Here is a 23,871-nt window from a genome sequence, read left to right as displayed (position 1 = left end):
TTTTATTAATTATTGTAATTTTTATTGCAAACTGTTTTTTTCTAATGCATTTTAAAAAGAAAAACTATTCTTATTATATGTATATTATTCCATTGTATTGTGTGAAAAAAATAAATCAAACTTTTTAAAAGTATTTAAGAATAAATTTTATGTAATTAATTTTTGCTGTTTGTTTAGTGACAATCATCATCAAATACTTATTGTTATTTATATTTTTAGAAATAAAAATTACATTTATCTTAAGTTTATCATCATGTTTATTTTAGTTCTCAAATGAAGATACTATCTTCAAAACATTCTTTAAGCCAAAACTTGCCCAAGAAAATACCTAGTTAAATTACACTGCAACATTTTAAAAATAGAAGAGTTATGTAATAGATTTACATTGTAATTTGTAATATATCACTTAAATTTTGTAGTAAAATTTTTTGTATGGTTTATAAAGGTAAATATAACAATTGATTCAAAGACTTGTCTGATAAAAAATTTCATAAATTTAAAGATTATTCAAGATAAAAAGTTCTTGAAAAGCATGAAGACTTACAGTCAAATACAATATTAATGACAAAGTTATACATTTCTTGTCTGAAATGAACTGAAGAATAATGAAGAAAAATGTTTTTACATGCTTTAAATTATGCTCTTATTTCAAAAATATATCAAAAACAAACTACATGTATTTACTAGTTAAAAATCTGTATTATATTACAGATTTTAAAACTGATGTTTGTATATTATTCCTATATTTTTTGTTTTTGTTTTTAAATTTTTCTAAACTGTTTTGTTGTTACTTATTTTTAATAAACAGATTTTTCTGTCATGAATATAAGAATTAATTACTTTTTAATTAATTACCAATATTATTAATGTATTATAAATAAATTTAATTGATTACCATAAAAAGTTTATCTAGCAAAAATCTAAATGAAATAATATGTACCAATTCCTTTGATAAAATATATCTGATCAAAGAGAAACTAGTGCAACGAGACTATTAAAATTGAATAATAAAAATCCACAAAAACAAGTCATTCCCACAGTCAATTTAAAATCTATAAAAGTTTACCTTTCAGAACCAGCAAATTTTTATCACAGCCCCTCTTAATGGAAAAGCATTTAAGGTTAATTACTTTTATATACTTTTGACAATAATTTATTTTAGTATCTAGTATACAAAACTGAATGTATATATATATTTTTTTTATTACAAAAATTTGTTGTCCTTTATTAATCACCAAAACATTGTTATAAATAATGCTGAAATTTTTCCTACTATTTTTTTCTCATTTTTAAATTTAAATGATCCACTTCAAGATTTAATTATTCACATTTTATCAATTTTGAAGAAAATGTATGAGTTCAGAAGCAGGATGCCATTTCATGTAGAATTTTTTAAAATAAATTAATAATATTCCTCATGTTTACCATTATCTTGTGTTCTTTAATCCTCTGCTGAAGCATTCTTATCATCTTTCCAACATAATAGGATTCTGAATATCCTATTGCAAAAATGCTTCTGAAGCCATGGAAATGACAATATAAATACAAAGATGAAGATTTAATTATACTATGGATGAATGTGGATTAAATATTAAATAATGAAGTTTAAAGAAACTATATACTTTCACATGCATAAACAATTTTGAACAGAATAGTGGATAATTTCAAAAATTAAATTTATTACATCAGGAGGACATCTGGCAAAGTTTTATATATGTTTTGTTCTTAAAATTTTAGTATAACTGAGATTTTGTTGTTATTTTTTAATTTTTTTTTACAGTGAATATAAACATAATTCATAACTTCTTTATATAGTTTTTTTTTTTAAAATAAAAGCATTCAATGTAGAATAACATTATAATTTTCAATTAATCTATATCCATATATTTTTTAATGTATTTTTCTATATATTACTTTAAAGTGATATACTGTATACTGAATAAAGAAAGTTAAATTACCTTGGTATGAAAATGATAAGTGATGCAAAAAATTTCTTATTATATAATATTTATTTATTTTAATAAAAACTAAGCATTTTAATAAAATATGATTATAAAGTTTCTTCCACTACAATTATAAGGAAATATGCCTAAGAGGAAAAATATATGCAAGTGAATATTTCAATTGAATCATTAATACTTAAATGTTAATATTTATTACTGATATGACACACATAATTTACATAAAATTTAATTTATATGAAAAATATTTATAGAATGTTATTGACAACGTAACAGCAAATGAAAATCAGTTTCTAATTTTACTGAATAATGTTTTAGTTTTACTGATTTTTTTTATATAACAGTAAAAATCCAGAATGAAATATTTAAAAATGTAAGTATAAACAAAAATAACAATATATTTTCTTGGCATATTATTATTATTATGCAATTTTTATAAGATCTCAATGTCAGAGGGACTTTTAAAAATACAATTTACACAGTTCTAACCAGGGAAGAGCATATAAATAAAGATTTACTCTGCTATGCTGGTAATGACTTCAGAATAAAAGTCAGCATTCCAACTGTTCTTCCAATGCACACACAACATGCAGGAAAGCAATTGTTTCTTGAAAAATCAAACGTTTGATTTGAGAGAGATTTGGAAGAGGCTAGAACTCTAAATTTACACATTACTCCAGTTTAAGAAGTTCATTAATTATCTCTTTTTCAGGAGTGAGCAAGCGAGGCATTAGTTTTTCTGCAACTTATTTCATACCCAAATCTTTCTATAAAATTCTCTTATAGGAACTCCATGACACCTCAGTCAACTCCACAAGTTCATCAATGGTCCGACGACAGTCTCTCAAAATTGCTTGATAAATTCTTTCCACATTTTCTTCACTTCAGCTGCTTGTGAGATGTGTGAAACAAGGTTGATCATCAATTGACATTTCACTTCATTTGAAAAGGGAAAACTATTCATTAACTTGGATTTTACTCAAAAGCAATTTTTACTTTTCCAGCTGTTATATATAAGAGGGAAAGTATGGTGAGTGGTCAAACAATGACCTCCAAAGATTTTTACATTTTTTAACTTGAGCCCTTGAAACATCGAGAAATGTGAAAAAAATTTAGGGGTTTTTGCTGTATGTATGAATGTGTGTGTGTGAGGGGCATGATTTTGTTCACCCTGTTTGAAGCTTAATAACTCTTGTGCTTTTTGTCGAAAATTTCTAAAATTTTGCAGCGAGGCTTGTTTATTAAGGGAATTGACGTTATTAAATTTTGATAATTAAAGGTCAAGGAGGTGGGAATGTATCTCCAATAGCATCAGACTTAATGATGATTTTACTTGTTATTAGCATTTACAATTTTTTTATAAAACCCATCCCTACCTTCAAAATTAAGCTTTTGCCATTTTATAATAGTTAAAAATATATAAAGTTTTTAAAATAAAATATGATAACAGATAGCACCACCAAATGATGCCAGGAAAGTTAAGCAACTTGTTGTTGAGACTTTTTGTAAACTGTCTGTAGCATAACAACTATTTCTGTTGCATTTTTTTCCCAACAAAAAACATTATTTCATTGCCATGCATTGCTCATATAATTCTGCCATTACAAAATAGGAAAACACACTGAAAAATCTAAAAAAAGTTTATTTTTGCAAAATGTATGCCTTTCACAACAATGCTATCTGGTAAACTGATGCAGATGGATTCATTGAACACTTAACTGGCAAGGAAGTTTATACTAGAAGGAGCCCATCATTCAGAAAAATTTTTTTTTTTTTTTTTGTTCTCTCTTGTATGTTATCAGACTGTCTTGTAGTACTTGTTGATACTCATTACTGTCTATTTTGGATGATATAAAGGCCAATTTCAATTTGCCTCAAAAGCTGAAAGTGCCCCAAACAATCAGCATACCACCAGAAAAATTTCAGTTAGAAAAGGATTATGCTTCTTCACATAAATCACACCAATAATTGGCAAACCCATCAGATCCATCTACAATAGGAGGTAACAATAGGTCATTAAAATTTTCAATGTAGATAAACCTTGATAAACCATTATTGTGCAAAGAGAGAAAGCATGCTTCTTAAACCACTTCAAGAGAATGAAAGTTAAAAAATCCTGAGCAACTTATGAGTACAAGGTATAGCTACAAAATAACAAGACTAATGCTGGAACTTTAAATCTTGATAGTAGTGTATTTACACTTAGGTTGTGCTCCCCTTCAATGTATAATCCTTCTGCTTCCACACAGTGCTGCATTTGCAACTTCCACTGATCATAACAGTGTTGCAGGTCATAATCTGTACAGCTATGCAGAAGCTCTGTTGTTTTTTCTTGATGGTTTTTCATAAACCAAATCAAAACAGTCTCTTCATAGCAGATTTGACTTTAGGAAAAAGGTAAAAGTCACACGGAGCTAGGTCAGGCGACTACATTGGGTGTTCAAGTAGTATGACTCCCTTCTTGGCCAAAACCTGCTTCACTGACAGAGCGGAATGAACTAATGGTTTCATCCTCCATCAGGACAACATACCAGCCCATTCTGCTCTGTCAATGAAGCAAGTTTTGGTCAAGAAAGAAGTGTCGCTACTTTCTTCTGACCCTTTCTTCAAAGATTCCAGAACTTCTTTATAGTAGTATTGGTTCACAATTTGTTCCACTTTTTGTGCGTTTTCCTTGATTTTTAATGTGTTGGGCTGTCCAGAATGTTCATCATCTTTCACACCCTCTCAACTCTCAGAAAATCTTCTGTGCCATTCAAACTCACATGCACAACAAAAAACATGCATCTCCATACGCTACATGTAGCAGGTGCAACAGTTCAGTGGCAGTTTTTTTTCAATTTCACCAAAAATTTCAGGTTGATATGCTGCTCCTCCAAGTTTGCCATTTTTATGATGAGTGCTAACAACACATCCACTTGCAGCAATCTAATAGCAGTAGCAAGTTGAGACTTGCTGTGTTTGTTCTAACTTGTTCAATGTTGTTTACCCACCCACTCCCTTTGGCCCATGTGCAACTGTTACATGCAGGTGATCAGTCTCGTTATTTTCTATCCATACCAGGGTGTATCAGAATGACGTTTTAAAAATTTGGGAGATTGTAGAGAACAAAATTTTGAACGTTTTGATATAAGTATTCCATAGCCAGAAATGTGATATAAAGTTTCTACAGCGGTAGGAAGTGCTTGACCGCCCTTCACTTTGGTAGCTACCCTTCCGTCCATTGATGTCATGTTATTGTTCTTGACTTCTTCCTCTGGGGTTATGTAAAGTCCCTTGTATATGCAACACCTGTAGGAACAGTTCATGAGCTAATGGAACGCATCTTTACAGCATTTAGTACAATACCATCACAGGGGAGCATGGCATCTTATAGAGAGTCAGACAAAACATGGTTCGTCGTTGCATATGATGTAACAAAGTTGGTGGTCATCACATTAAACATTTACTCTAAAGTAGTGCAGTCACTGATTTGTTGTACAGTTTGATTGTACTCTACTGTTTTGTCAATAAAACTTGAAATAAATACTGTATTCTGCTGCTTCATTCAGCATACGAACTGCAAAGTGCAAAGTGCTGTAGAAACTTTATATCACATTTCCGGCTATGAATTCCTTATATCAAAATGTTCAAAATTTCATCCTATACAATCCCCAAAATTTTAAAATGTCATTCTGATACACCCTGTATATTACATCTCATCACACTGGGATATATGTAATAATAAACACAGAACCAATTTCCAGTGTGTATAAACAAAAAAAAAACAATCTTTGCACAAACATTTTCTAACTCCTTCTGAAGAATCTCACCTAAAGAAGAACTCAGAATGAGTTAAAAAACATTTGAGCAAATATTGTTTTTTGTTTATACACAGCAGAAATTGGTTCTGTATTTGTTATTATGAGTATGTTTTGCGAAGTATTTCAATGAAGATTCTTTGGCTTGGTGGCAGTGTGCCTAATTGCTAATCGCAACATTGTAGGTTTGTATTTCTGTAACTAAACTTTTTCAAATCAATGCAATTTTTACATGGGTTTATACATTTTGTCTATCTATTTTTTTATATTAAAAATGTGTTTTTTTTTTCTATTCCTTGAAAATTTGTTTTTGAATTCATTTAAAATAAATTTAAAATTTGCTTTAAAATTAGAATAATTAATTATTTTATAGTTTACTATTTTTTTTATTGTTTCTTTATAACTTTAACATATTTTTACTGTCTTGTTGTTTTATTAGCTATAAAAACAGAAAATAGTTATGAAGCAAATAATAAGAAACCAGAAAAGTGACATTGAAAGATGATTGTTTACTGTCATATGCAACAACAATTCAATTTAATTTGATATTGAGTGTTAATTATAATTAATAATTTTTTGAGTTTATTTAATTACTTAATATATCAAATTACTTGTAATGTTCTAACACTTCGAAATGTAAAAAACATTTACAAAAAAACTCACTTAAACACCATACCAGTTCAATATTACAAGATTTACTAATATGAATGTTTTCATCCATTTTAAAACAAACATTCTGAAGTAAGTTACAAGAAATGCAGAATGTCAAATAGGAATTACAAATTCGAACTATCACACAAGTTCAAAAATGAAAAGCTTCCAGACATCAAAAACCTGCACATGTGTAGTATTACAATCAGCATTTTTGATTTTTTTAAATTTTAACCAGATAATAAAAATTTGTTTTCAGATTTGCTAAAAAGTGCATTAATATAAGAAGGACTAGAATTAAACGATACCATTTTCCAATTTTTGGTCATGTTCGCTTGACAAAAATTCAATCTAGCTGCATTGTGTTTAGGTGTCAGATTGATACACTTTAGACACCAGAGGCAGGCGTTAGGCGCCATCTCTTGCTAAATTTAATAATTAAATTAAGATTTTAATTTAGAAGGTTCTGGAAGAAAAGAATTAGTCCAAAGAAAGACTTGACCCACAACTCCCGTTTACTGAGTGGTCAAGTTGCCAGTTATGCTAGCTGGACATTTCTCCAATCCTCGCTTCCAGAACTTATTTAGATGTAACTATACTCATTTACTTATGGTGCTAGCTAAGATTACTCAGTAGTAGTAATATAGCCCAATATAATCTGGTAGTCATTTGGCTTTAATATATAACTATTGGATTTGGATGTTTATATTTGTGGTATGCTTTCCATTTTGGCATATATTACATACTTATATCATCTAACCGTTCTGAGAATTGTATCCTTAACATGGTCAATTGAAGTTCTCGTTTCACTTCCTTTGCAGTTTTCATTCTACTTAATACTATCCTGATAGTCTAGTGTTCATCTTCCTTCAACAACTTGTGGGGATATTTTGCACAGTTTTTTAAAACTATAGCTACATTGTTTTCCACACATACAGGAACCACTTACCGGTGTTGGAAATGAAAAAACGTTGTTAATGTTTTTGAACTTTGGAAGTTCTTCTTCAGACGATAAAAAAACGACAAACGCAGATCCAAAAATAGAACGATTATTTTTAAACCGAAAACATTAACAACGTTTTTTCATTTCCAACACCGGTAAGTGGTTCCTGGTTTACATCCCCGGTGTTTCATGAATGTAGAAGCTTACAATGTTTTATCATGAAATTTTGAATTGCTTCAACAGATTGGGTTAATTCTTTGCTATAAATCTGTAACTCTTTCCAGTTGTACTAATCTTGTAACTAATCGTAATGCTGTAATTTGATGTTTATCAAAATCCAGAAGTTTCCTTTCACAAAATATATTTGAAAAATGAACATTTCAAATTCAGCAAAGCAATGAGACTAAATTTTTATACTCAAATTTTTAAGATATGTATATTTTTGCATTACTGATACATCAACACTAACATTTTTTTTTTTGTTATTTAAAATTTTAATCAAATGTTTTCTGGGTGGAATTGCATTTTATTTGATTCCTTTTCCTCTAAAACAACATTATACTTTATGCAAAACAGCAAACAACTTTAAATTACATAAACTGAAGGTGATTTGTATATTTATGTTTTGCAATGTATAGTACACACTAGAATCTGTGAAACTACAACACACATTTTAAAAAATGCTAATTCCTATCATTTATGGAACTTTTCAAATGGAAATTTTTCATACAAAATCTGTTATAAATGCTTCAATACTTCTAAGAAAAATTACTTTTTTAATAAATTTAGAACAGAAGGAAAATTTCATATACTGCTCAAATACTTTTGTAAATATGTTTAAGTAGTGTATGTTTGAACTTAATATTGTGTATACTACATTTGTATACATAAAAAATAAGTCTTTCCTTGTGTTAATGCATTGATCAACTATCTCACATAACCAGTAAAAAATTTAAAAAGCAAATAAAATGCTTATTTGCTATATCCAACACACAACAGCTGTGATCATTGCATATAGCAGAACTACCTTTCACAAACCATTTTTGTCTTTAGCTCAAGGACAAAATGAGAATCAGCCTTTCTTTTCCAAATAATGTTAGTCCTCTTATCACTTATTGTCGACTTCAATTTCTGTGAGCATGCCATAACATAGTCTGAATCATTACCAAACATGTTTTCAGATTATTATTTTCTATCAACAACTGTCTCATTTCTTTCCTTCTCCATTTTCTTAGCTGTAATCTAAACCTTTCACAGAAAAAATGTACACAGTGGGGTGTATGGAACCACATGATTTCAATGAATAGTAGAATAAATGGCTGTTGCGTTTCCGTTAAAAAAGTCTACCAACTTAATTTAATTTAAAGTTAATTTAAATAAACTCTCATGAGTCTTTTTCAGAATTATCGGAAATATAACAACATAAGTACCCAATAGGGTCTTACAGACACCTTTTTTTTTTTCTCAAAAATTTCCTAATATGGGATATGCGGTTTATTTACTAAGCCCCTCAATTCTTTACACATTAAAATCTGCTCATTGTGATTTGTCTATACTGATGATAAGCGACTGAAAACATTAACTATGAATTAAAAAATATGACTATTAATGGAAATTCTGGCTTTATTGATTCCAACATCAAAAGGACATTTTAAAGTAATTAAAATATGTATAACAAGTATTGATGATAAATAAATCTTATTAAGTGTATAAAAATTAAAGTTATGCATTGTATGTTCATATACTGTATACATAAATGTTTACAAAACTGACTATTAACTTAAGAAATTAGAAGTGTTAAGTGAAGGACATTTGTAGATTAACTGCAATTTTTTTTAAAACTACACTTCACAAGTAACTTTTAATTGAAATTTAAGAAAAATTATTTTTTATCACACAATATATGTAATAATTACAATGTTTAAGAGCATTATATTATTATTTAATAATAAAAGCAGAGTACTACGGGATGCTGATTATCTAGACTAAAAAAAAATTCTTAGGTACAAAAAATATTGTTAAGCTTATAATATACTTTTGTAATAATAAAACTAAAAGAAAAACTATTTTTGCCAAGTTTCTTTTCTGGATGTCCTTTTTCAATAAATTAATTGTTTCTACTTTGACATCCATTGTCAAACAATATATTTTTGATTATTTGATATTATTAAACAGTTTAACAGCCATAAAAAATAAAATGAGTTTGTAAATAAAACAAAAAATTGACACTAGTACTGATATGATCTTCAATTCCTTGATTGCAATGATTTAGTTACTTGGAAATTTAGATAATCGGGATTCAGACAACCTGAATTCTGTATTTCAACAAAATAATAAGTGTCTTCAGTTCAACCAACACAAATTTTCTTTACAAACTTAATTTAATTTAATCTTATTTATGTTATTATAATTATAAAAAGTTCGTTCATTTTAATTTATCTGTACAAAATTAATAAAAAAAAATTATGACCTTAGTGAACATAAAATTGTATATCATTAAATTCTAAAGAATTTCTGAGATGAGCTTATTAAGGTATACAAATCTTTATGCACATAATTCAGAAATGTAATTCTCACAGAATCCATAAACATACTCAATTTATATTCAAAAAAATTTTGGCCCTAATTCCTTTACTTTATATAAACCATTATACAATATATGTTTAATTTAATAAGAATATAACAAATGTATTATTGTTAATTATAACAGAACATCACTTTAATTACAGGAATTATTTATACAAACTGTAATGAAAGTCAATAGTGATATCTCTATCTTTATCTTGATTTTGTAAAAAAGAAATAAATTAATGTTTATTTATATATATATATTATTAATATATTTATTTTATTATGTATTGATGAGACTGTTTTGAAAATTTTCAATTAAATTATGAAATTAAATAATTAATACAAAATAATACATATCATTTTTATTATTAAAATGTAAAACAGAATTAATGTTCATTATTAATGTAAAATATTATATTAAAACAATAAATTATTCAAATAAAGTAGATATAAATATTGAAATTTATTAATTGTTGAATTGACTTAATTCTTATGTTAAGTATAAGTTTAGAGTTAGGTAAATATTTAAGCTTATAATTATTTAATTAACTATATATACAATTCTATAAATTATTGAAATACTTAAATGCTAATGTTTTCAGCATACTTTATGCCATTTTCAGTCCATTTATATATAGTTAATTAGAAAGTAATAATCTTAAATATTCAAATAATAAGGAATTAAAAGATTACTTTATTAGGTAGACTAGTATTTTGTATATATTTTGTTATCTGAATATTTTACGTATTAACTAATTAAATTTTGTTTCTCTTTATTTTATTTCGAAAATTATAATAAAAATTTTGTTCAAACAATACTGTAGTTTTACTTTTTTCATTTTCTAACAGATAAATTATGTATTTTTATTGTTAAACTGATTTTTATAGTAAACATTGAATTTACATTTAAAAAGTTATTTAAATTATTATTTACTTTTCAGTAAAATGTTATTAGTAACTATTATTAATATTATTAGACCATAGTTTTGCTGAAAAACTTTTACGTATTAATATTATTCAAAAACAATTTTATGTTAATAATAAGACCACTTATTCTTTATAATCAAGATAAAATAATGATTTGAACCGAAAATTTGTAGCATAACATAATACATCATTTATTATAAGTTTGTAATTTAAGAATTTCATATGTGCATGTTTAATATAGTTTTAAATTTGAAATAATGTATTGATTATATTTTCTTTAATGTTAAAAAGTTGAACAGGATAAGAATTTGATAATTTCATCTTAGTATTTAAAAATAATCAAATTGGTAATGTTTTATCTTCTGTCATCATGCTAATTTGTTATATTTTATATACTTTATGCAATTTCAAAAGATAACACAGTTCATTTTCTATGGAATAAAATATTGGTATTATCTTTGATTCTATTTTTAATTATTCTATTAAGTTTTTTCATTGATATTAAATAAAGATTACATAGTTAACTTATAATTTGTAAAACCTATTTTATTTATTCTTTGGTTATGTGATTCATAAAGTTTTCATTTTTATACGGTAAGTAATATTGAGTAATATTAATTAATTCAGACAACTGATATTAAAATTTGTAAACTTATTATTATATATATTATTTGCAATTAAAAAGATATATTTTAAGACATTTACTTATTTGATATTAAAATAAATTTTTGGCAATATGTAAGCTAATATGAATTAATAAAATCACAACAGATCTATAAATAATTATAATGCATAACTTCCTTAATACTTAAATTTTCTTTTATAATATCAATTTATTAGCATCATTTATTTAAAGAAGTAATTATAAATAATAACAGAATTGAAACAAAAATAAAAATATTTAATTTAAAAAATTTCATTTTATATTTCTAGTAACATATTTTAACTCAAATGTTAATTATTACTTATTCACTTAATATATTTATATTATAAATTAAAACAAAATGAATTCTCTAACAGTTTTTTAGATCAATAAATTCAACTACTCAAACTGGGTTTATGTAAATAAGCACTACACACAAAATTAACATCCAGCAAAAAACTACATAAAAATTTACGTAGTTTTGCAGTTTCTTGCTGGATATTGGTTTTATGTGTAGTGTTTATTTAGATCAGTAATTGTAATCATCAACTATCAAAATGTAAACTACTGTCAGTGCTGATCCACTGAAGAAAAATAACTAATAAAAACATTAATTGTATTTGTTTTTATTTTTCAATTGCATTTGGAAACGAAGTTTGATAAAAATTAAGAAATTTCTTCATTATAATCACTTTATAATTCAAAAAGCTAAACATAAAAATTATATAAATAATTTTACTAATCAGTAGTTAAAAAAAAGTTTTATCACATTATTCTTATTTTCATAGAAAATTTGATATTTTACTGAAAAACAGTGTTCTCAAATTTCAATTTTTTTTTTTTTTTAACATTTCTGAAAATAAATCAAATACATCAACTTTTAAACAAATAAACTTAAAAAACATTTTACTAAAATCTATAACAATAGCCAGCAATTATTATAATTTGTAATACAGTACTTTATTTAAAAAATGTGCGTAAACAAAATACTTCAAACCTGTGAGTAAAATTATATTTTGACATAGTAAGGTAAATAAATTGTTTCAAAAAATAAATCTTTGTGGACAATTCAGAAACTACTCTCCATTAACGACAAAAAAAATCTCGATCTTTGCACACTGAGGACATTTTATGTAAATTATATTTTACTATACTGTAAAGCAATAGCATAATATACGATAAACATTACGAAATTGCAGTGAAATTTCTTTTACTGCTTTGACAAACAATTCGAATATTAAAATCAATCCAAACTTCAAACAACTGCTAACCTGTTAAGACTTCCGACAATTTATATGAATTTTCATTTTATTTATCGTTTGCAGATTAAGACTTAAGCAAAATGTGATTTAGATTTTGTATGTAAAGCAATTGAAGCATGAAAAAAATTCAATCATTTAAACGAAAACGAAACCAACCTGCATTAAAGGAGCATCGCCTCCATTTTTCAGCTTTTCAGTCAGCAAACATTGACTTTCTGCATTCCAAACGAATATATTGGAGTCGTTGACGGCTAAAATGCTTATGGACTCGTTAATATTCTTATATTTATCACCATTCTTCTTTAATTCTTGCAAAATTCGACTGTTATCCAAATCAACCATGGTCGCCATCTTTGACATGGAAATACTCGCGGCCCAGGATGGATTTTCCGACTTCAATAATAAAAACGCGTTATAAAATGGAAAATAATAAATCATAAGACACGCTTGTCGAACAAGAATAGATAATATGGTTCTTTTTTAGTCAAAGGCAGATACTTTTTAACTAACGAAGCGAATTAAGCTGCGTGGAGAGTATCGGGGTCTGTCTGGTCACGTGGACAATTAGTTGTCATTCGTCTTGAGCAAAGATGGCTGCGAATGTACAGTCTTTGGCACAGCATTGGAAAAACTTCGACCTCCCCAGCCTTCAGGTAAGGATTAGAAGCGGCGTGGGCGAGCGGATGGGCTTACAAGGTCCGTCCGGTTGGACGGAGAATCGTAACAAGTCGTTGCAGTGGCGGTAATTAAAATTATAAAGAGTATGTTATATTGATACCGATAGGTTATCAGCGGTGATCGATGCCTGATTCGGAGTAAGGGTAGCTGCGTCTTTGTTGTCCATTTGATTGCTGGTGACAGCGGGTGCTGGTGGAGATGGTGCGTACCAATTCACACGGCAGCCGTCACTTCGATTTATATCTGTTCTGGTGTTGATCCTAGTTGGATAACCAGGAGCAACTTTTTGCTGGTTCGCATGTTTCCGAGTTTGAAACTCGCGCAGTCTGTCGGTCCCGTTAGCTGGCTGCGCGCTGCAGCCGTGCCCATTGCGGTGGACGGCGGCTGCTTGTATGGTTGTGGTGCGGACTACCGAGCTCCGGTTCAGGTAAAGTTTTCTTAGCAGAAGCAGAAAACAAATAACGTTTAAGTTTATTAAGTGTTCGAATGGGCGTAAGCGCCTTTAATGGGTAGCGGCATGAATATTCAGAAATTTTAAACAGAGTTTAATGACTTGAAAAGTTCTTCCGTCAATGTTGACGTTCGGTAATGTGCTGGGAATATACTGTATCTACCGGCGGGTATTGACGCTGTTGGTCAATTTTGAAATGGGATTGCGTTGTAACATTCACACGCTCGGCAGTTTTCAGTCAATAGCTTTCTGTTTTCGTAGAGATGATCCCGTTTCGGATTCGTTTGCCCGATACTCCGAGCTACTTGACAGTTTTGGAAAGAGTACCAACTATGCCGCAAATTCGAAACGTATCTTTCTCTAGCTTCTTTCTTCGCCACACTTTTTGTAAACGTTACGTGCCGGTATATTTATATGTCTGGTGTGCCCACGCTCCGCGTTGTAAATAGCCGGGTGGCTTTTTTTTCCACTGTCAGCTTAGGACGTAAGTGTCGGCATCCGAATGTCTTCGGTCGGTTCTCCTTTCCTAACTCCATTTCGCTACCCCTTCCCCCCGTCCATGCAAATCGGAAATATAGAGGACGGGTTGTACAGCAGATGCCGGCATGGTTGTGCGCAGAGGTATTGATTTGTGAAGCTTTGTGTTTCTTTGAGCATGGTATGCATATTAAAAAGTATTGATTTTTCCGATGTTAGTAATTTTGGTGTATTTGCACAAGGGCATTACCGCCGGACTTGGGTTGTGTGAATGCTCCGGTGTCTCGGCAGCCGTCGGACATAAATATTTGTTATAGGGAGGATGCTTTTGTGTGTTTATGTGCTAACAATAAGGCACGACAAGTCAACTTACCATTTCCCTCCCGTAAGATGACGGAGACAATGTCATTACAGCAATGGCTGTATTGTGTGGTTTATCATTCGTCGGGACTCTTGCATAGTTCTAATCTTGATCAATACGTCATGTACAGGGGACGAGTCATTATAATGTATTCAAATGACTCGCTCCGTCTCTCTCTCACTCCCCCCTCGTATTCCACAGTGTATTGATCAAAATATTAAATTTTGCCATCGGCAGGCCAGAAGGCAAAAGAGTCGGCAATGAACTCGTCGAATATCCTTTGATAGGACCGCCCAGTGACAGAGATGGGGTGAACAGTGAGGAAATTCGATGAAAGAAAAAAATGGAATCTTTCTGCAGCGTATCTAGATGGAAAGGTTTCTTGCTTCCACTCTTTGATCGAGGGTTGTCAACGATTTCAGATCGGATAGTGAGGTGTCAATGCCAATTTGTCAATGTTTTTTGTCTTCCCGTCCTACTACGAATCAATTTTTTACCACCGAAAATGTTGTCATCCCGAGCTTTATATATATAACTGACCCGGTATAATTCGAATATAAATTATTTCCGTTTTAATTACTATGGGTAATTAACCTATCTCGTTAATTAAATAATGGCTTGGAAATTTATTGATTTGATACTACTTTACAAATTTGAAATTCATTGCTGGCAAAGATTCCTTATGAAAAATCATGGCAGAAAAACATATATTTGTTGGAGAATTAAATGGCCTTCGACTCCTCTTTTCACGTTGCCCCCTGGAGATGACACTTCACTTCTAATACTCCGAGAACGAAATGCTGTTCAATAAAATCCGAACCAAGTTAATCATTCAATTTAATTTAGCCCTAATATTTTCACCCGAAAATTACCTGATATAAAAATAACTATATTTAATATACTATATTTTTATTATTTATTAGAGAAATAAATATTATATAAAGATGCAATCCATTTATTAATATAGAATGTCGGTCTATTTGAAAATATATGGTTTTCCTCGCGATTTAATCTTTAATAAGTTTCTTATAACTTAAATTTATAATACTTATGAACAGTTGTCTGTTGTGTAGTTTAAATTCCGATGTAAACACTGACGGTACTAAGAGCTTTTTGAACTCAAAGATTAAAAAAAGAATTTCTTAATTATAAATGAAACTTGTATAAGCAATTCGCTTTTTAATATATATTTTATTTATTTAGTGTATTTGTTTTGTTAAAGTAGTACATGTGGTTTTTATTGGTTTTACTTGTTTTCCAGTCGACTAGAGGGGAAAAAACTACTAACATTAGAAAAATGGCCACCTGTAATTTTCTTAGAACGGAAGCTTTGCGTAATTGTCTCCTCTTGATAATTTTGGATTTAGTTGGCTTTCAGAATAGAAAAATTTGTCGCAGTTCCCTTTCGAATTCTTTTTACTCGAATCGAGTGGAAAGTTGCTAAGTTTTATCGTTAAACCCTTTACCCTATGGCAACGAAAGAAAGAAAGTCAGGAAAAACGTTAGATGTGAAAAATACGCGGGATGGTAAATATTTATCGTTCCTAGACCCAACTCCTCCAACGCCTCGGGTCTGGTTAACAAACTTGGTTGAAGAAAATGGTAACTTGTTGCTTTCTGTTGACCAAGTGATAAAAACAGGTTCAATTAAAATCTGTCTCTGTATTTCTTTTCTTCTTACTAAAAATGCAGAACAAGGAATCTGGATTCTGTCAAAGTTTAAATCGTATTAAAATCGAGAAAACAATTAATCGATTAAAGTTTAATCAATCTAATCATTAGTAAAAGTCGCATTTTAGAAACATATTTACGTCTTCACCTATTCTTGAGTGGGAATATTGAAGTTGGCGATCCCAAGAGAAAATGAAAGATCTGCCTCTGGCTGGTTATAGTCCCATTTGGAAATCTTTAGAATCAATATGTATGCATATATTAAAACCGCACTTATTATGTAAGCACCCGGGGTTACGTACGTGATCAGAAGCGCAGAAATACTATTTAGTTTATTACATTGGAAAATATCAGTTTAAAAAAGAGAGAGAGAGTGAGTGAGACGCTTTTATAAAAGAATTAAACTCTGCGGTAATTTTTGCTCTATTACCTTAATATTATCATTTATATTAAGAAAGATTTCTGTAAGTTAGGGATCTTCCAGTAAATTTTCCCTTCAATTTTTTTTTTAATTTAATAATGATAAACAGACACGGAAGTGTACGGAGTAAAGAATGGAACGTTTTAGCATACTCATTAAAGAATGTTGCCAAGTTAAGGGTGCAAGAATCTTGAATTTTAAGGAACTTAAACAGATTATTTTGTAATTGTCAAATATAGAATTACTAAGATGGATTATGTTAAAAATTTATTTTTTTAACAAGTCGAACTTTACAAGCCATGTAAAATAAACTCATTCTTAAGTGATATCCTCGAAAAGATGTGTCGTAAAAATTTAATAGTGTATTGGAGATTGTTTAAATTCGAAAAACAATCGAAGATCTGTTAAAAAGTTTAAAATAAAACTTCACTAAAAATTTTAATATGTTTTAATGTAGGCCAAAGAAAGTTTTATAATTTTTTTAAAATTAGAATGTCACAACAGATGTCATGCCCCAATTAAAAATTACACTCAGATTTTCTGTCGAATTTCTTCGAATATGAAATCTGGGAAAATGATCTCTAGTGAAGTTGAACGATTGATTATAGTAAAGAAAAAAAAAAATATATATATATATATATATATATATATATATATAATAATCCTCTTTTTTACTTTAATTAATGATAAACAAAAGATCTCCGCGCAAAGAAAATAAAAGTTTTTTTTTAATGCAATAGATACAAAAATATAACTCTTGTTACTTTTTAAGCTTTACAGCTTTTATTTATATAAAAAATGAAAATAAATTGAAAAAAAAGAATAGCGAAGTGGTAGCTATTTATAAAGAAAATAGTTTTAATTCCATCGATTATTAATACGAGTTTTCAGTTTAATTGAAAATACTTGTTTGCCTAACAAAAACTGTTATAAAATTTTTTTTTATATAACGAGAAATAATTTTTGTAAAAATAGACTAAATTAATTTCAAACGAAAATATTTTTAATAAGACTAATGACACAATGTATACGTTCAGACGACCTAATATGCACTCGGAGGACGCGTTAACAGTGGAGAAAAACCGCGCTAATAGATAATTTTAACTTCTTTTTTTTTAATTGAACGTTACATATTTTCGAACGAAACCTTTATCCACAACCTATTACGTAGTCAGCTCGCATAGTCTCAGTAGGTTGCATTTTCTTTGGTAGATGATGAGATGGATCGTGGCTGTGTTAATTGTAATGGCTACGTAAGCCATAAATAGCGCTTCATTGGGCGCATATTGTCATCGCAATTTGTCAGCGGTTGTACAGTACGTGCGAAGAAGTCCATATTAAATCTAGCAAGTTTTTTTTTCCTCTGCCGTCGAGAGAAAAGGGGCGGTGTTATCGTCGGCTCGATGCTGTACGACCATCAGGGGAAACGTAAGAACAACAACAAACGGGAAACATCGGTTGATCGACATCATCTTGATCTTTTCCCTGACTTCTTCTCTGTCTTGTTGTGTGGCTTGCCGAGAAAATGGGTTTGAAGCGGTTGATTGCGATCAATAGACCCCCTCTGTTCTCTAATGACGGGCTATGTTAAGAGAAGAATGAACGGAAAAAGAAAACGCTAGAAGAAAGAAAAGAAGAGCGGAAGCGTTTTTCTGCCACCGCACCAGTAATGGCATCGGTAATGTCAGTGCAGTCCAATTGAAAGCATTTCTGTTAGAGAAGACACGTGTCTTCGGGGACTAGAATATTGTTGGCATGTATCCCTACCGTAGAGATGGCACCAAGCCATATTGTTGGCGGCGGCAGCGCCACGCGTGTACTACTACCCATCTGACGTCACTACTTCACGTGAGTAATGGACTGTGAGGATTTTAATACAAACACCAAGACCGCAGATCCGAGCCTTGTCTAATGTTCATTTTTTCTCGCTTCGTTCTTTTTTTTTTTAATCTCGTTTTTATTCTCTGTCGTCGGCAGTCATTCTTTGTCAGAGGTTGTACTTAACCTGCTCATTCGGTAACGGGTCCTAATTTAGCTTTGATGCGGAGAATCATTCGGGGTTTATATTAGTAGGAGGAATGGATAATCGCCGACCCGAGTTAAAGACGGCGACCGAACCGACGTCATTCCATTTGCACAGTTCCGATTTATTCGTCACATCTATCCTAATCTGACACAGGGGGAAAAATTCAAATCGATTATAATTGATCGATCCTAAGTATGATTCATTGCTTTCTACGGCTAAATATTAGTAGTTCTTATTCTATTTGAGTTAGTTTCTATAAGTATGATTAATTCTGTTGAATTTATTTAACAGAGAATAACGTATTGTTAAACTTAGAAGATGTGATTTCATCCAGTTAGATTAAAACAGAAGAAGGGGAAAAATTATAATTTCGCCTCCGTTGTTTTTTGCTGCCAAATTATTTACTTAGGGGCTATTTGGAAAATCTGAAGAAGCTCGTTCTGATCTGCTAGACGTGTATTATCGATTGTTCAATCATTCATGAGAGAAACAAAATTATGTCGGCTGATTGTTGCCTTCTTTTTTGCTGAAGGCGATTTAAAGGGGAAAGTCGGAGGGGAACTTTATAATCTTGCTTACGTTTCTGCATCGAATTTGGGACTTGGGCCAACATTCTGACCATGCTGCATCCAATTGCGATAATCGGAATTTCCATTTTATTCTTACCGATTCGGTATTTACGATATTGAATATATATCTTTTTCTTAAGTAATATTTAATTCTATTCAAATTTTTCTAACGTGTATCTGCTTCCGATTTTTTACTTTATTTTTTTATTTTTCAAGTTTGCAGTCGTTACAACGGTACTTTAATTTTTATACATGAAAAAAAGAAAAAAAAACAGATAGAGGAATTCGACTTCTAGATGAATATTTATTGAGAAAAATCCAAAAAACCGATGCTTGTAATTTCTCATATTATATACAACAAGGATTAATATTTGTACCGGCCAATCCATTCCGAAATTAATTAATATTTTAAGTAACCGATGATACCATCTTTCATAACCACATTGATTACATTCACCATCTTTAACATTGATTAAATTACAACATTTCCATGCTGCATCGAATGCAATGATACGAACTTTACCGGCGAGAAATTATGTAAAATTATCAAAATAATCAGCTTAAAATCGATTCGAAAAACGCGATATTAGCGATTAAACATCAGATTTATACTGCGTTAAGCTTCTTAACATACCGGCTTTCGATACACACAAGATGTTTGTTAATGCTGAAATTTGTTAAGTATCTGCGTCATAACGTCCATTCCGTTACTTAACATGGAAATTTAGTAACGTGTTATCTATAAAAAATCTAGTTTAAACATTTTCAGACAATTTTTTTTAATATTGCTAAAACATCGATTTTTTTAATCGATTATAAGCGATAAGTACTAACTATTATCTTTGATATCGATATATAAGCAGAATCAATAGGATCGTGGCATTTTTTATTATTATTTTTTCCTTGAGTATCGAACATTTTGGAGGTTTTTCCTCCAACCCGAAAGGCATGTGTAAACTGCGACAAGGCCGAACAATAAAATTCGTTATCAACATCTCGTGTAGCAGAATATTACCGCCCACAACGCCTTTTACTCTTTCGAGTAATTGGCGGTGGAATGGCGCATGCCCAGCTACCATTCTCTCTTCCGGTTCCGGTTCTTTTTTGGAAGCAAAAAAATGTATGTATAAAATAAAATTATAATGGATAAAAAGTATACGCTCGAATTATCGAAGATGTCGATTAGATAGAGAAGGAGATCGCCTCTCGCTAAATTTTGCTTTCACTCGAAAAATGCACATTGTCGTGGCTAAAATCGCTTGTTCACTATAAAATTTCATTGATTTCTTCTGTCGAGGTCATTAAAATACTGCTAGAGATTTATAGTGGTTGCAATAATGAATTAAAAATCTGGCCGAATTCTTGATGAAAAATGATGCTTGTTCCATCGTTCGAATTTCTGACATCATCTGACCTATTTCTGTCGAAAAAGGAGGCTTAAGCTGTTTCTGCGTGGACGTTCGTGACATTATTTCTTCGAATTTCAAACATGATAGGCTACTCGCCTACAAAAAATCCAAAAAAGACGGTTCCATTGATAATCAACCAGAAATTGATAAATAATCCGGCAATGGTCTGGAGGAACTCCATTGATAATCGTCTTGTGGAAGGTCCAGAAGTTGATAAATAATCCACCAAAATTGTAAAGGGGGTTCCATTGATAATCGTGTAGGAAAATCCAGAAAATGGTAAATATACGAAGAAGGTTATTTTGAAAATCGGCCAGCAAAAACCGGCAATTGAAACATAACCAGCAAAAATCGGAAAGGCGTTTCATTGATAATCAAGCAGCGAAAATCGATATTTGAAGGGAGATTCGTTAAAAATAGGGTAGAAAAAATCCAATAATTGCTAAATAGCTAGCATAAATCTAATAAGATTTTGCTGATAATTAATTAGCAAAAATCTATGAAATCATAAATAACTAATAAAAAAAGAATTTCTTTTAAAAAATTGGCCAACAAAAATGTAACAACTGATAAGATCCGGAAATATCTGTTTAACTTGAATTATGTTCTATTAATTATCGGGTAGCATTCAAGATGTTTATAACGTAATATAGCAAATATGTCGATTATAGAAATAAATAGCAAAATTCCAGCAAGAGATAAATGCCTACGTTTGAATGGATTTCATTGAAAATCGTCCAGCAAAAATCCAATAGATCTAATTGATAAATATCTAACAAAATCCGAACAGAGATTCTTTGATTATTAGCCAACAAAAATATAGGGATTGATATATAAATAGTAAATAACGGATAAGGTGATATCAATGACTTAGACACGAGAGAATACTCAGAAAAGAATTCCAGTCTAGATATAAATCGAAGAAGGAACGGCTTTAACGGATTTTTTTTTCTCTGGCCATTCTTACTTCTTTAGTTTATGTTTAGACTGGTCGATAACAAATAGGTTGGAAGAGAATGTCGAAGCTGAAAAATCATTTCGTTTTCGCTAATTGCGACTCTGTCGCGCATTGAATACAAACGGGTTAAGGTATTCGCTTTATCGGTAATGTTTAGGGCGTGCCCTGTGATAGTTGCAGTACGTAGGGAAATATTGTTACGTACGTGATAGGAATAATCAATCGTAAATATACAAAAATGCTTTATTTTCTTTCCAGATAGAATAGCATCCTTCAAAATCCATTCCTTGGTTACTATCCTCGACTGGAAAAACAAATTAAATAGGAGTACAGGTTTTTTTCTTATTTTTCCTTATAAATTAGTTTGTTTTAAAAAAATTGTAAACAAATAGTAGGTAAATTTCAATGAACTTGAGAATATTTGCTTATTTAATTTAATGAAAATTTTGTTGGTTTAAAAAGACGTTTATAAGTTTAATTTAAATATATGAAACAATTTACTTATCAATATAATTATCTACGCGAATAGCTATTATTAATATCCAAGTTATCATTGATGAATATATTTATTGTAGTCGCTTACTCAACAAATATTTTTGTTTATACGCTAATAGCTTGCTGTTTACTTCCAGTAGACTTAACAATGAAATTTCTCCTTTTTATCATATAGAATTCTTTTAAACATATTAAATTTCTGTTTTAGATTAGTCTGTCTTTTTTTGAAAGCTACTTGATAATTGCTTTTAAGCAATGAAGATCTTGGGTAATGGTAAAAAGCTCCGAAGAAAATAGCTTATTTGGGATGAACGAACAATTTAAGAAGCGCACGAAGATTACTGGAACAAGCTATAGTGTTTAGTATTGTAATCAATTCTAAGATTTTAAAAATTCTCCTCTCCACGATAGTATCCTAAGTTTGTTTATTGTAAGGAAGATGAGATAATGCTTATGTTTTTTTTTTCTTAAGCTGTAGACTACCGATTTGATCAAGACCGGCAGGTCGGAATGTCCGTTATGGATGGGAGGGTCTTCGCCATTCTCGCGCAGTGTTAGGTCCAGGAGCGCAAACTGGGTGGGGACAGCAATTTTTCTCGTTTTTCGCACGCCATAACCTGCATACAGCATTTCGATTGACGCCCAGGAATTCTGTTTTAATATTCAAACAGAATATCGAAATGGCTTTCTTTCTTTTCTCGTGCCTTCCTTTTCGCCTCCCAAACGACGACTTGACGACATTCCAACTGCACACAACACGTACCACGCACACACCCGAGACCCAAAACATCACGCCATTCAACAAACCATTTGACGTACGGGTGTACCCGAGTCTGTGCCAAGGGTGCGATACAGAAAGGCAGTCAGCCCGTTTCTTCCTTCGCATTCCGTTATAAAAAAAAATACTCTTTCCGAATCTTTGTTTTGCCTAATCAGTTTTTAACGAAGCTTATATCAGGTGAGATTTGCATAATTTTCGCATTACCGCATTAGAAATCTTAAAGTTGATAACGTTTAGCGGTTATATTTTAAGTTGTTTTGCATTGATTTTGAAACCGTTAAGTGGTATTTTAATTAAAAGAAATAATGCCCTATACTCTTTTCCTTTGTCTAATGATACTTACGCGCAATCGCTACTAGAGCCAAGTGACATTCTTCATCTTCCTACTGACGTTTTTCTTCGGTAGAAAACATCGTGATATTTTTATATCTTGCTGACGATCGTATCATTATCATAATCGTCGGTGACATCAAAAAGCATCCTCATTCCTGTGTCTGTTTTTGGAAAGTAGGATCGTTGAGGAATCTCTTTGTGACATCAGGAACCACCTCTAGGGTTGATAGGTCATATTGCGCTCGGTAACGATAACATGACAGTTTCGTGCTCTATAGATTAGTTATAAAAACAACCTTCGGCCTCTACCAACTCCATAATTTAGTTATGCATTAGTGAGTTTTGTTTCGCGATATTATATCCATTTATTTTATTGTAACATTTCAAAAATATTACACTTTCATTTGGAATTGCGAGCAGACTTATTATTTCACTCCTCACTGTAAAAAAAAAAAATGCAACTACTGACTGCGATTGTGAAAG

The 23,871-nt window shown here is 30.4% G+C and overlaps 2 protein-coding genes across 10 annotated transcripts in view; one reads left to right on the top strand and one right to left on the bottom strand.

Moving 5' to 3' along the window:
- Positions 1 to 13,151, bottom strand: part of mbo (Nuclear pore complex protein Nup88) — a 128,353-nt gene extending 115,202 nt beyond the window's left edge. The window contains exon 1 of the mRNA XM_067282205.1: positions 12,915 to 13,151. Coding sequence (XP_067138306.1) covers positions 12,915 to 13,118 — 204 coding nt within the window. The 5' untranslated portion in view covers positions 13,119 to 13,151. The remainder of the gene's footprint in view (positions 1 to 12,914) is intronic.
- Positions 13,152 to 13,285: 134 nt separating this feature from the next.
- LOC136985016 (homeobox protein cut-like 1) overlaps positions 13,286 to 23,871 on the top strand; it is a 223,805-nt gene continuing 213,219 nt past the window's right edge. The window contains exons 1-2 of one of the 9 annotated variants that reach the window (XM_067282188.1): positions 13,339 to 13,411; positions 22,038 to 22,112. Coding sequence is in view for 7 of the 9 variants with exons in the window: in XM_067282196.1 (XP_067138297.1) it covers positions 13,735 to 13,863 (129 nt within the window). In the remaining 2 variants the exon portion in view is untranslated. Of the gene's footprint in view, positions 13,412 to 13,669; positions 13,864 to 22,037; positions 22,113 to 22,555; positions 23,233 to 23,871 lie in introns of those variants that run through there. The other 8 variants (XM_067282181.1, XM_067282196.1, XM_067282194.1 and 5 more) reach the window with 8 other exon arrangements.

This window comes from Centruroides vittatus, unplaced genomic scaffold (assembly GCF_030686945.1).
Source record: "Centruroides vittatus isolate TY-2023 unplaced genomic scaffold, ASM3068694v2 contig_943, whole genome shotgun sequence".
Lineage (NCBI taxonomy): Eukaryota > Metazoa > Arthropoda > Arachnida > Scorpiones > Buthidae > Centruroides > Centruroides vittatus.
Note: the sequence above shows the minus strand (reverse complement) of the source record. Positions and strands in the feature narration are given on the sequence as shown.